This window comes from Lithobates pipiens, unplaced genomic scaffold (assembly GCF_037356315.1).
Source record: "Lithobates pipiens isolate NorthernLeopardFrog02 unplaced genomic scaffold, aLitPip1_a1.2 Scaffold_1, whole genome shotgun sequence".
Classification (NCBI taxonomy): domain Eukaryota; kingdom Metazoa; phylum Chordata; class Amphibia; order Anura; family Ranidae; genus Lithobates; species Lithobates pipiens.
Window position 1 is genome coordinate 115676638 of NW_027507685.1, and position 13941 is coordinate 115690578.

The window sequence follows — 13941 nt, forward strand, 5'->3', positions numbered from 1 at the left end:
AAGTATAATGATGTCATAAGTGTCGGATGTTACTATGGGATACTAAAGTATAATGTCTATAAACATTTCTTAATTGTCAGAGGCTTTTACCTCCAACGACATGAAGTTTATGCAAAGAGTCAATATTTACAGTCTTGATTCTTCTTTTTCAAGACCTCTGCAATTCTCCCCGGCATCTTGTCACTCATGTTCTGGACCACACCCTGACTGATGGCCGCCCCCCATTCTTGCAAACTCAATGCTTGGAGTCTGTCAGAATTTGTGGGGGATTTTTTTTGTTTGCTCGCCTCTTAAGGACTGACCACAAGTTCTCAATTGGGATTAAGGTCTGGGGAGTTTCCTGGCCATGAAACCAAAATTTCCATGTTTTGTTTCCCGAACCACTTAGTTATGATTTTTGCCTTATGGCAAGGTGCTCCATCATGCTGGAGAAGGCATTATTCCTCACCAAACTCTTCTTGGATGGTTGGGAGAAGTCGTTCTCTAAAGAGATTTTTATACCATTCTTTATTCATGGCTGTTTTCTTAGGAGCCCCCCCATCCCTTGTCTGAGGAGCTCCCCCCCCCACACACACATGAATGGTCTCAGGATGCATGTCACAGGACTGATGGTAACGCTCATCTTTTCTTCTCCAGACAAGGTTTTTTCCAGATGTCCTAAACAATCGGAAAGGAGACCGATCAGAGAAAATGATTTTCCCCCAGTCCTCAGCAGTCCAGTCCCTGGAACTTTTGAGGAATATCAGTCTGTCCCAGATTTTTTTCCTGGAAAGAAGGGGTTTCTTTGCTGCCCTTCTTGACACCAGACCATCCTCCAAAAGTCTTCTTCTCACTGTGCATGCCGATGTCCTCACACCTGCCTGTTGCCATTCCTGAGCAACCTCTGCACTGGTGGTGCGCTCATCCCGCAGCTGAATCAACTGTAGGAGACGGTCCTGGCACTTGCTGGACTTTTTTGGGCACCCTGAAGACTTCTTCACAACAATTGAACCTCTCTCCTTGAAGTTCTTGATGATCCAATAAAGTTAGGTGCAATCATAGTGGCAGCAATATCCTTGCCTGTGAATCCCTTTTTGTGCAAAGCAATGATGACTGTGCATGTTTCCTTGCATGGTTAACAGAGGAAGGACAATGATTTCAAGCACCACCCTCCTTTTAAAGTTTACAGTGTCTGTTATTCTAACTCAATCAGCATTACAGAGTGATTTCCAGCCTTCTCCTTGTCAACACTGACACCTGTGTTAACGAGAGAATCACTGACATGATGTCCCCATCCCGCAGCTGAATCAACTGTTGGAGACAGTCCAGGCACTTGCTGGACTTTCTTGGGTGCCCTGAAACCTTCTTCATAACAACTGAACCTCTCTCCTTGAAGTTCTTGATGATCCAATACATTTAGGTGCAATCGTGGTGGCAGCAACATCCTTGCCTGTGAATCCCTTTTTGTGCAAAGCAATGATGACTGCATGTGTTTCCTTGCATAATTAACAGAGAAAGGACAATGATTTCAAGCACCCCCCTCCTTTTAAAGTTTCCAGTCTGTTATTCTAACTCAATCAGCATTACAGAGTGATTTCCAGCCTTCTCCTTGACAGCGCTGACACCTGTGTTAACGAGAGAATCACTGACATGATTTCCCCATCCCGCAGCTGAATCAACTGTTGGAGACAGTCCAAGAACTTGCTGGACTTTCTTGGGTGCCCTGAAGCCTTCTTCACAGCAATTGAACCTCTCTCCTTGAAGTTCTTGATGATCCAATAAATTTAGGTGAAATCGTAGTGGCAGCAATATGCTTTCCTGTGAATTCCTTTTTGTGCAAAGCAATGATGACCTGCCATGTTTCCTTGCATGGTTAACAGAGGAAGGACAATGATTTCAAACACCACCCTCCTTTTAAAGTTTCCAGTCTGTTATTCTTTCTCCACCAGCATTACAGAGTGATTTCCAGCCTTGTCCTCATCAACACGGATACCTGTGTTAATGAGAGAATCACTGACATGATGTCCCCATCCCGCAGCTGAATCAACTGTTGGAGACAGTCCAGGCACTTGCTGGACTTTCTTGGGTGCCCTGAAGCCTTCTTCACAACAATTGAACCTCTCTCCTTGAGGTTCTTGATGATCCAATAAATTTAGATGCAATCGTAGTGGCAGCAATATCCTTGCCTGTGAATACCTTTTTGTACAAAGCAATGATGACTGCGTGTGTTTCCTTGCATGGTTAACAGAGGAAGGACAATGATTTCAAGCACCACCTTCCTTTTAAAGTTTCCAGTATGTTGTTCTAACTCAATCAGCATTACAGAGTGATTTCCAGCCTTGTCCTCGTCAACAATGACACCTGTGTTAACGAGAGAATCACTGACATGATGTCCCCATCCCGCAGCTGAATCAACTGTTGGAGACAGTCCAGGCACTTGCTGGACTTTCTTGGGTGCCCTGAAACCTTCTTCATAACAACTGAACCTCTCTCCTTGAAGTTCTTGATGATCCAATACATTTAGGTGCAATCGTGGTGGCAGCAATATCCTTGCCTGTGAATCCCTTTTTGTGCAAAGCAATGATGACTGCATGTGTTTCCTTGCATGGTTAACAGAGAAAGGACAATGATTTCAAGCACCCCCCTCCTTTTAAAGTTTCCAGTCTGTTATTCTAACTCAATCAGCCTTACAGAGTGATTTCCAGCCTTGTTCTCGTCAGCGCTGACACCGGTATTACAGAGAGAATCATTGACATGATGTCAGCTGGTCCTTTTGTGGTAGGGCTGAAATGCAGTGGAAATTTATTATTTTTTGGGATTAAGTTCATTTTCGTGACAAGGAGGGACTTCATTGCAATTCACCTGATCACTCTTCATAACATTGTGGAGTATACGACAAATATCCATCATAAACACTGAAGCAGCAGACTTTGTGACAATTGATATTTGTGTCATTCTCAAAATTTTTGGCCACGGCTGTAAATAATGGGTCCTCCTCATATACACTAATTATGCTGCGTCTGTTATGTCAGGTTAGTTTGAAGTGAGGAAAGACGGAATTCACCTTAAAATCTCATAAGTTTAAAAAAAAATATTTCTGGATTTGGTCCCCTTTTGTGGATTGGGAAGGGAGAAGGTCTCCTTCAATATCATCATCCTATGATGGGACAACATGAAGTCTTACCTTAGGATGGTAGTCCTGCCTTCTTTGCCTGTTGGCCTCATTCCAGTGATCTGTAATTTTTGTTTTTTAATACTAGAATGTAGCTAAATAACCCAAGAGGTCATAAATATACAGTATGTGTTCAACGGGAAATTCATGAAGACAAACAGCCTTTTTTCTACTTTAGGTTTTTTACCCACAAAGCGCTTAGTTCTATCCACTCACTTCCTTTAGTTCGGGAATTTCCATCTCAAATCGCGGTGAAGCCCATATCAAGGTGGACACGGCTTCCACCAGGCTCTTGTCTACTTGCCTGCAGAAACATATTATTGATGTTAGAAATTAAATAGACTGGCCGGTGGTTGCCAGCAATATACCCAGTTCTTGTAATATTTATCTGAATCAGGAGACCATCACCCATGTAGGTGTTTGATTATAACTTGGACACCCCAATGGATAAAAGCGGTACTTACCACACAAAAAGTTCTCCCAAATAATTAAAATTTTTGAGGAAAGTGGGTTCTCATTGTTTCTTTTCCTACAGAGAGGAGAGAAGGGTTTTATCATCTCAGGGGCAACACATTCCCCCCATCAGTGATGAAGGAGCTTGCATATGGTGCCACATTTTTTTTGTGTGTGTATGAGGACAGGTTAGTGTTTTGCCTCTGATGCTTACTGTCGGGTGTTGGTATTAATTAGAAATATACCAAAACCCCCAGGATTGTATATTCTGACTAAGATCAGTTGATGCTGAATAGCGCTTAGCGAGCTACAAAGTGTCTAGCTGGGGAATAAGGATTAAATTGAATTCTCTGCACTGTTGCTCTTCCCTAACAACCTCCATCCCCACCACTGACCCCTTGTAGTGTCCAGACCATGCTCACAGCTCTCCTGCTGCCCATCCCTGATTTAGATAATTTTATATTACAATCAATTATACTATCCGTATGCAGTGCCAAGCTGCTGCTAACAACGCAAACAGAATATTGGCATTAAAAAGGGGATCAACTCCAGAGATAAAATGATAATTCTCCCGCTCTACAAGATTCTGGTCCGTCCGCACCTGGAGTATGCTGTAGAGTTCTGGCCATTAGTCCTCAGGAAGGATGTACTGGAAATGGAGCGAGTACAAAGAAGGGCAACAAAGCTAATAAAGGGTCAGGAGGATATTAGTTATGAGGAAAGGTTGCGAGCACTGAACTTATTCTCTCTGGAGAAGAGACGCTTGAGAGGGGATATGATTTCAATTGATAAAGACCGTAGGAGATGGAGACAAGTGAAGGACACTCTCCAGGAGGTGGAGACAAGTGAAGGACACTCTCCAGGAGTTGGAGACAAGTGAAGGACACTCTCCAGGTGGTGGAGACAAGTAATGGACACTCTCCAGGAGGAGGAGACAATTGAAGGACACTCTCCAGGAGGCGGAGACAAGTGAAGGACACTCTCCAGGAGGCGGAGACAAGTAACAGACACTCTCCTGGAGGTGGAGACAATTGAAGGACACTCTCCAGCAGGTGGAGACAAGTGAAGGACACTCTCCAGGAGGTGGAGACAAGTAATGGACACTCTCCAGGGGGTGGAAACAAGTGAAGGACACTCTCCAGGGAGGTGAAGACAAGTGAAGGACATTATCCAGGAGGTGGAGACAAGTGAAGGACACTCTCCAGGGAGGTCGAGACCAGTGAAGGACACTCTCCAGGAGGTGGAGACAAGTTAAGGACCTCTCCAGGAGGTGGAGACAAGTAAAGAACACTCTCCAGGAGGTGGAGACAAGTGAAGGACACTCTCCAGGAGGTTGAGATAAGTGAAGGACCCTCTCCAGGAGGTGGAGACAAGTAATGGACACTTTCCAGGAGGTGGAGACAAGTAATGGACACTCTCCAGGGGATGGAGACAAGTGAAGGACACTCTCCAGGTAGTGTAGACAAGTGAAGGACACTCTCCAGGGAGGTGGAGACAAGTGAAGGACACTCTCCAGGAGGTGGAGACAAGTGAAGGACACTCTCCAGGGAGGTGGAGACCAGTGAAGGACTGTCAGGAAAGGTTCCCTCCGCTGGTAATATCAATCATTTGGCATGCAGTACTGCGATCCACCAGCAGGTGTCTCCTGCTGGAATTATGTCATCTTTGATCCGCAGTACTGGTGTCCACCAGCGGAGGGATCCTGGCAGTATGGAGCAGGTATTGCCCTCTGCAGTCAGGCGTCACATGACTGACAGCAGCCATTATAAATACCCGGCAAGTTCATATACACTTCGCCTTGGTATTGTCCTTGAGCCCTGACCTGCAGCCTGTTTGATACCTGTTACCTGTTACCTGTTACCTGTTACCTGTTACCTGTTACCTGTTACCTGTTACCTGTTACCTGTTACCTGATCCCTGTTACCTGATCCCTGTTACCTGATCCCTGTTACCTGATCCCTGTTACCTGATCCCTGCATCCCTGATCCCTGCATCCTGCCTCCTGTACCTGTTCCCTTCTCCTTGTCCCCCCATCTGCTGACCTCCTATTTATGACCCCGGCCTGGCTTGACTACGATTCCGGTACTCCCTTTTGTTACATATACTGGTTTATTTACTGTTTGGTTGTTTGGTTGTTCACTTGGTTCGTATTGGTGGTGTGTTCACATTTATATGCGTTTGCTTAATAAATTTACCTTCACTTATTTGTGTCTGGTTCACTTTGTCGCAGTCACACAGTTCTGGTCACATCTGGTTCATGACAGAATACCAAGGCCATTCCTGACCAGAAGTGGCTGCACAGGGGAAACATTTGCTTTAGTTTGGTTGCAAACATGAATGCTGATGAGATCGTTTATTTTTCTCTGCTGGCATCTGAGAGTGGTGATTATTGCCGCCAGGTTTTGAAAGAATGGTCTAGTGACCAGTTGTTTGCAGCTATGCGTTTGGCTCACTCCCTGGTCGATCAGGGTTATACATTGTTTGAGGAGGTGCAGCCTTTGATAAAGATCTGTACTGAGCTAGCCCTGCCCTGTATCCCAGATGGCCGTGATGATTTCACTCCTCCTTTTGATATGAATCAGGTTGTATCTTTAGTATGGCTTTTTGAAGATGATCCTTCTGATTTTTGTGAACACTACTCAGCCTGTTCCCCACAGGTGATTGCTGAGTGCATTGTATCTGCTCAGTCTTTGGTTAGACAGGGAGGCTTAAAACTTCAGTTTGTACAACCCATACTTTCAGCATGGTCTGACCTGGTGCAATCAGCCCCAGCCAAACAATCCACCTCTGCCATCAGGTATGAGCCTACCCAAAAGTATGTTTCCCCACCAGCCATGTCAGCCTCAGTTGCAGCCCAGTACACGCTGCTCCCAACCAAATACTCCTATCCAGTCTCTGCTCCCTGTACTTACCCTGCATTCAAATCACCTGCCTCCTCTCCGCTGTCTACTAACCCACAAGTTCTTTCCCCAGCTACTGGTACCTCTTCTCTGCCATATCACAATCCTCCTTTCCAGTCTGCTGCACCCCTTATTTACAGTCCTGCAGTCACCTACAGAGCTTCAGTAGCTAAGCCAAAGAAAAAGCGAAAGTTTTTCCCAACCAAAAGGATCTTACCATTAACCCAACCTGCCTCCACACCTACCAATCTGTCCCAGCCCGGAGTGCCAGAGCGGGAGTTCCAGCCTGATGTCCCGGCCTTCCAGCCTGACGCCTTCCAGCCTGATGTCCCGGCCTTCCAGCCTGACGCCTTCCAGCCTGATGTCCCGGCCTTCCAGCCTGACGCCTTCCAGCCTGATGTCCCGGCCTTCCAGCCAGACGCCTTCCAGCCTGATGTCCCGGCCTTCCAGCCAGACGCCTTCCAGCCTGATGTCCCGGCCTTCCAGCCAGACGCCTTCCAGCCTGATGTCCCGGCCTTCCAGCCAGACGCCTTCCAGCCTGATGTCCCGGCCTTCCAGCCAGACGCCTTCCAGCCTGATGTCCCGGCCTTCCAGCCAGACGCCTTCCAGCCTGATGTCCCGGCCTTCCAGCCAGACGCCTTCCAGCCTGATGTCCCGGCCTTCCAGCCAGACGCCTTCCAGCCTGATGTCCCGGCCTTCCAGCCAGACGCCTTCCAGCCTGATGTCCCGGCCTTCCAGCCAGACGCCTTCCAGCCTGATGTCCCGGCCTTCCAGCCAGACGCCTTCCTGCCTGATGTTCCGGCCTTCCAGCCAGACGCCTTCCAGCCTGACGTCTTTCAGTCTGATGTCCCGGCCTTCCAGTCTGACGTCTTGCAGTCTGATGTCCCGGCCTTCCAGTCTGGCGTCTTGCAGTCTGATGTCCCGGCCTTCCAGTCTGGCGTCTTGCAGTCTGATGTCTCGGCCTTCCAGTCTGGCGTCTTGCAGTCTGATGTCTCGGCCTTCCAGTCTGGCGTCTTGCAGTCTGATGTCTCGGCCTTCCAGTCTGGCGTCTTGCAGTCTGATGTCTCGGCCTTCCAGTCTGGCGTCTTGCAGTCTGATGTCTCGGCCTTCCAGTCTGACGTCTTGCAGTCCGATGTCTCGGCCTTCCAGTCTGATATCTTGCAGTCTGATGTCCCGGCCTTCCAGTCTGATGTCTTGCAGTCTGATGTCCCGGCCTTCCAGTCTGATGTCTTGCAGTCTGATGTCTTGCAGTCCGATGTCCCGGCCTTCCAGTCTGATGTCTTGCAGTCCGATGTCCCGGCCTTCCAGTCTGATGTCTTGCAGTCCGATGTCCCGGCCTTCCAGTCTGATGTCTTGCAGTCTGATGTCCCGGCCTTCCAGTCTGATGTCTTGCAATCTGATGTCTTGCAGTCTGATGTCCCGGCCTTCCAGTCTGATGTCTTGCAGCCTGATGTCCCGGCCTTCCAGTCTGATGTCTTGCAGCCTGATGTCCCGGCCTTCCAGTCTGATGTCTTGCAGTCTGATGTCCCGGCCTTCCAGTCTGATGTCTTGCAGTCTGATGTCCCGGCCTTTCAGTCTGATGTCTTGCAGTCTGATGTCCCGGCCTTTCAGTCTGATGTCTTGCAGTTTGATGTCCCGGCCTTCCAGTCTGATGTCTTGCAGTTTGATGTCCCGGCCTTCCAGTCTGATGCCTTCCAGTCTGACGCCCCGGCCTTCCAGTCTGATGCCTTACAGTCTGATGCCCCTGCCTTCCAGTCTGATGCCCCAGCCTTCCAGTCTGATGCCCCGGCCTTCCAGTCCGATGCCTTCCAGTCTGATGCCCCGGCCTTCCAGTCCGATGCCTTCCAGTCTGATGCCCCGGCCTTCCAGTCTGATGCCTTCCAGTCTGATGCCCCGGCCTTCCAGTCTGATGCCTTCCAGTCTGATGCCCCGGCCTTCCAGTCTGATGCCTTCCAGTCTGATGCCCCGGCCTTCCAGTCTGATGCCCCGGCCTTCCAGTCTGATGTCCCGGCCTTGCAGTCTGATGCCTTCCAGTCTGATGTCCCGGCCTTGCAGTCTGATGCCTTCCAGTCTGATGTCCCGGCCTTGCAGTCTGATGCCTTCCAGTCTGATGTCCCGGCCTTGCAGTCTGATGCTTTCCAGTCTGATGTCCCGGCCTTGCAGTCTGATGCCTTCCAGTCTGATGTTCCGGCCTTGCAGTCTGATGCCTTCCAGTCTGATGTTCCGGCCTTGCAGTCTGATGCCTTCCAGTCTGATGTTCTGGCCTTGCAGTCTGATGCCTTCCAGTCTGATGTCCCGGCCTTGCAGTCTGATGCCTCGCAGTCTGATGTCCCGGCCTCGCAGTCTGATGTCCCGGCCTCGCAGTCTGATGTCCCGGCCTCGCAGTCTGATGTCTCGGCCTTCCAGTCTGACGTCTTGCAGTCCGATGTCTCGGCCTTCCAGTCTGATATCTTGCAGTCTGATGTCCCGGCCTTCCAGTCTGATGTCTTGCAGTCTGATGTCCCGGCCTTCCAGTCTGATGTCTTGCAGTCTGATGTCTTGCAGTCCGATGTCCCGGCCTTCCAGTCTGATGTCTTGCAGTCCGATGTCCCGGCCTTCCAGTCTGATGTCTTGCAGTCCGATGTCCCGGCCTTCCAGTCTGATGTCTTGCAGTCCGATGTCCCGGCCTTCCAGTCTGATGTCTTGCAGTCCGATGTCCCGGCCTTCCAGTCTGATGTCTTGCAGTCCGATGTCCCGGCCTTCCAGTCTGATGTCTTGCAGTCCGATGTCCCGGCCTTCCAGTCTGATGTCTTGCAGTCTGATGTCCCGGCCTTCCAGTCTGATGTCTTGCAGTCTGATGTCCCGGCCTTCCAGTCTGATGTCTTGCAGCCTGATGTCCCGGCCTTCCAGTCTGATGTCTTGCAGTCTGATGTCCCGGCCTTCCAGTCTGATGTCTTGCAGTCTGATGTCCCGGCCTTTCAGTCTGATGTCTTGCAGTCTGATGTCCCGGCCTTTCAGTCTGATGTCTTGCAGTTTGATGTCCCGGCCTTCCAGTCTGATGTCTTGCAGTTTGATGTCCCGGCCTTCCAGTCTGATGCCTTCCAGTCTGACGCCCCGGCCTTCCAGTCTGATGCCTTACAGTCTGATGCCCCTGCCTTCCAGTCTGATGCCTTACAGTCTGATGCCCTGGCCTTCCAGTCCGATGCCTTCCAGTCTGATGCCCCGGCCTTCCAGTCTGATGCCTTCCAGTCTGATGCCCCGACCTTCCAGTCTGATGCCTTCCAGTCTGATGCCCCGGCCTTCCAGTCTGATGCCTTCCAGTCTGATGCCCCGGCCTTCCAGTCTGATGCCTTCCAGTCTGATGCCCCGGCCTTCCAGTCTGATGCCCCGGCCTTCCAGTCTGATGTCCCGGCCTTGCAGTCTGATGCCTTCCAGTCTGATGTCCCGGCCTTGCAGTCTGATGCCTTCCAGTCTGATGTCCCGGCCTTGCAGTCTGATGCCTTCCAGTCTGATTTCCCGGCCTTGCAGTCTGATGCTTTCCAGTCTGATGTCCCGGCCTTGCAGTCTGATGCCTTCCAGTCTGATGTCCCGGCCTTGCAGTCTGATGCCTTCCAGACTGATGTTCCGGCCTTGCAGTCTGATGCCTTCCAGTCTGATGTTCCGGCCTTGCAGTCTGATGCCTTCCAGTCTGATGTTCTGGCCTTGCAGTCTGATGCCTTCCAGTCTGATGTCCCGGCCTTGCAGTCTGATGCCTCGCAGTCTGATGTCCCGGCCTCGCAGTCTGATGTCCCGGCCTCGCAGTCTGATGTCCCGGCCTCGCAGTCTGATGTCCCGGCCTCTCAGTCTGATGTCCCGGCCTCTCAGTCTGATGTCCCGGCCTCTCAGTCTGATGTCCCGGCCTCGCAGTCTGATGTCCCGGCCTCGCAGTCTGATGTCCCGGCCTTGCAGTCTGATGTCCCGGCCTCGCAGTCTGATTCCTTCCAGTCTGATGTCCCGGCCTCGCAGTCTGATTCCTTCCAGTCTGATGTCCCGGCCTCGCAGTCTGATTCCTTCCAGTCTGATGTTCCGGCCTCGCAGTCCGATTCCTTCCAGTCTGATGTCCCGGCCTCGCAGTCCGATTCCTTCCAGTCTGATGTCCCGGCCTCGCAGTCCGATTCCTTCCAGTCTGATGTCCCGGCCTCGCAGTCCGATTCCTTCCAGTCTGATGTCCCGGCCTCGCAGTCTGATTCCTTCCAGTCTGATGTCCCGGCCTTGCAGTCCGATTCCTTCCAGTCTGATGTCCCGGCCTCGCGGTCCGACGCCTTCCAGTCTGATGTCCCGGCCTTGCAGTCCGATGCCTTCCAGTCTGATGTGCCTGCTGTCCAGCCTGACGTGCCGCTGCCCGCCTTCCAGCCTGACGTGCCGCTGCCCGCCTTCCAGCCTGACGTGCCGCTGCCCGCCTTCCAGCCCGATGTGCCAGCTTCCCGGTCCGATGTGGTTCTGTCTGCTGCCCTGCTTGAAGTGTCCATTACCCAACCTAATGTGACTTTGCCCATAGCCCAGCTTGACGCAGTGGACTTTCCTCAGCAACTGCTAGTTGGAGCGTCCGGAGGTCGCTCCTTTGAGGGGGGGTACTGTCAGGAAAGGTTCCCTCCGCTGGTAATATCAATCATTTGGCATGCAGTACTGCGATCCACCAGCAGGTGTCTCCTGCTGGAATTATGTCATCTTTGGTCCGCAGTACTGGTGTCCACCAGCGGAGGGATCCTGGCAGTATGGAGCAGGTATTGCCCTCTGCAGTCAGGCGTCACATGACTGACAGCAGCCATTATAAATACCCGGCAAGTTCATATACACTTCGCCTTGGTATTGTCCTTGAGCCCTGACCTGCAGCCTGTTTGTTACCTGTTACCTGTTACCTGTTACCTGATCCCTGTTACCTGATCCCTGTTACCTGATCCCTGTTACCTGATCCCTGCATCCCTGATCCCTGCATCCTGCCTCCTGTACCTGTTCCCTTCTCCTTGTCCCCCCATCTGCTGACCTCCTATTTATGACCCCGGCCTGGCTTGACTACGATTCCGGTACTCCCTTTTGTTACATATACTGGTTTATTTACTGTTTGGTTGTTTGGTTGTTCACTTGGTTCGTATTGGTGGTGTGTTCACATTTATATGCGTTTGCTTAATAAATTTACCTTCACTTATTTGTGTCTGGTTCACTTTGTCGCAGTCACACAGTTCTGGTCACATCTGGTTCATGACAAGGACACTCTCCAAGAGGTGGAGACAAGTTAAGGACCTCTCCAGGAGGTGGAGACAAGTAAAGAACACTTTCCAGGAGGTGGAGACAAGTGAAGGACACTCTCCAGGAGGTGGAGACAAGAGAAGGACCCTCTCCAGGAGGTGGAGACAAGTAATGGACACTCTCCAGGTGGCAGAGACAAGTAAAGGACAATCTCAGGGAGGCGGAGACAAGTGAAGGACAATCTCCAGGAGGCTGAGACAAGTGAAGTACAATCTGCAGGAGGCGGAGACAAGTAATGGACACTCTCATGTCCATAATGGGGGTGGTAGTGACACAGCCCCAAATGATCCACAATGGCTCAAAAGGGATATGGTCCAGAAATACTTAGACAGAATAAAGGTGGATAAAGCACCTGGACCTGATGGCATCCACCCACGGATCCTAAAAGAATTGAGCTCTGTAATTTCAGAGCCATTGTATCTAATTTTTAGGGACTCATTAATGACGGGAATAGTCCCACTGGATTGGCGCAGGGCGAACGTGGTGCCTATATTTAAAAAGGGATCAAAGTCTTTACCAAGTAACTATAGACCTGTTAGCTTAACTTCTATAGCTGGGAAGATACTGGAGCGTTTAATAAAAGACCACATCGACGAGTTCTTGCTGAACAATAACACTTTAAGCAACAGACAGCATGGATTCATGAAAGACAGAAGTTGTCAGACAAATCTGATTTCTTTTTATGAGGAGGTAAGTAAAACCTTGGACAGAGGGGTGGCGGTGGACGTGGTATACTTGGATTTTGCAAAAGCATTCGATACAGTTCCGCACACACGGCTCATGTGTAAGGTAAAGTCTACAGGTTTGGAAATATCAGTTTGTAAATGGATAGAAAATTTTTGGGCACCAGTTCTCAAAAAGGATATCGGGGAACTGGAGAAAGTGCAGAGAAGGGCAACCAAACTAATAAGAGGCATGGAGGAACTCAGCTATGAGGAGAGATTAGAGGAACTAAATTTATTCACTCTTGAGAAGAGGAGATTAAGGGGGGATATGATTAACATGTTCAAATATATTAGGGGTCCATATAGTGAACTTGGTGTTGAGTTGTTCTCTGTACGGTCAACCCAGAGGACACGGGGGCACTCTTTACGTCTAGAGGAAAAGAGATTTCAGCTTCAAGTACGGAAAGGTTTCTTCACAGTTAGAGCAGTGAAAATGTGGAATAGACTCCCACCAGAGGTGGTTCTGGCCAGTTCAGTAGATTGCTTTAAGAAAGGCTTGGATACTTTCCTGATGGTACATAATATAACTAGGTACTAACATAGGTAAAGTTGATCCAGGGAAAATCCGATCGCCTATTGGGGGATCAGGAAGGAATTTTTTTCCCCTGCTGTAGTAAATTGGAGCATGCTCTGCTGGGTTTTTTTTTCGCCTTCCTCTGGATCAATTGTGGGCATAAAATTGGGTATCTGGATTGTACGATTATTTTTTATTTTATTTATTTGTTTTTAAGGTTGAACTGGATGGACTTGTGTCTTTTTTCAACCTGGCTAACTATGTAACTATGTAACTATGTAACTCTCCTGGAGGTGGAGACAAGTGAAGGACACTCTCCAGGAGGTGGAGACAAGTGAAGGACACTCTCCAGGAGGTGGAGACAAGTGAAGGACACTCTCCAGGGGGTGGAGACAAGTGAAGGACACTCTCCAGGTGGTGTAGACAAGTGAAGGACACTCTCCAGGGAGGTGCAGACAAGTGAAGGGCATTCTCCAGGAGGTGGAGACAAATGAAGGACACTCTCCAGGAGGTGGAGACCAGTGAAGAACACTCTCCAGGAGGTGGAGACAAGTTAAGGACCTCTCCAGGAGGTGGAGACAAAAAAAGAACAGTCTCCAGGAGGTGGATACAAGTGAAGGACACTCTCCAGGAGGTGGAGACAAGTGAAGGACCCTCTCCAGGAGGTGGAGACAAGTAATGGACACTCTCCAGGAGGTGGAGACAAGTAATTGACACTCTGCAGGGGATGGAGACAAGTGAAGGACACTCTCCAGGTGGTGTAGACAAGTGAAGGACACTCTCCAGGGAGGTGGAGTCAAGTGAAGGACACTCTCCAGGAGGTGGAGACAAGTGAAGGACACTCTCCAGGGAGGTGGAGACCAGTGAAGGACACTCTCCAGGAGGTGGAGACAAGTTAAGGACCTCTCCAGGAGGTGGAGACAAGTAAAGAAC

General features: G+C 50.0%; 1 protein-coding gene across 13 annotated transcripts in view; it reads right to left on the reverse strand.

The window, feature by feature from the left end:
• LOC143970083 (IST1 homolog) overlaps window positions 1-13941 on the reverse strand; it is a 114829-nt gene that overhangs the window by 80593 nt on the left and 20295 nt on the right. For all 13 annotated transcript variants that reach the window (XM_077474378.1, XM_077474375.1, XM_077474377.1 and 10 more), the window contains exon 4: window positions 3368-3455. In XM_077474378.1, the coding sequence (XP_077330504.1) occupies window positions 3368-3455 (88 nt within the window). The remainder of the gene's footprint in view (window positions 1-3367; window positions 3456-13941) is intronic.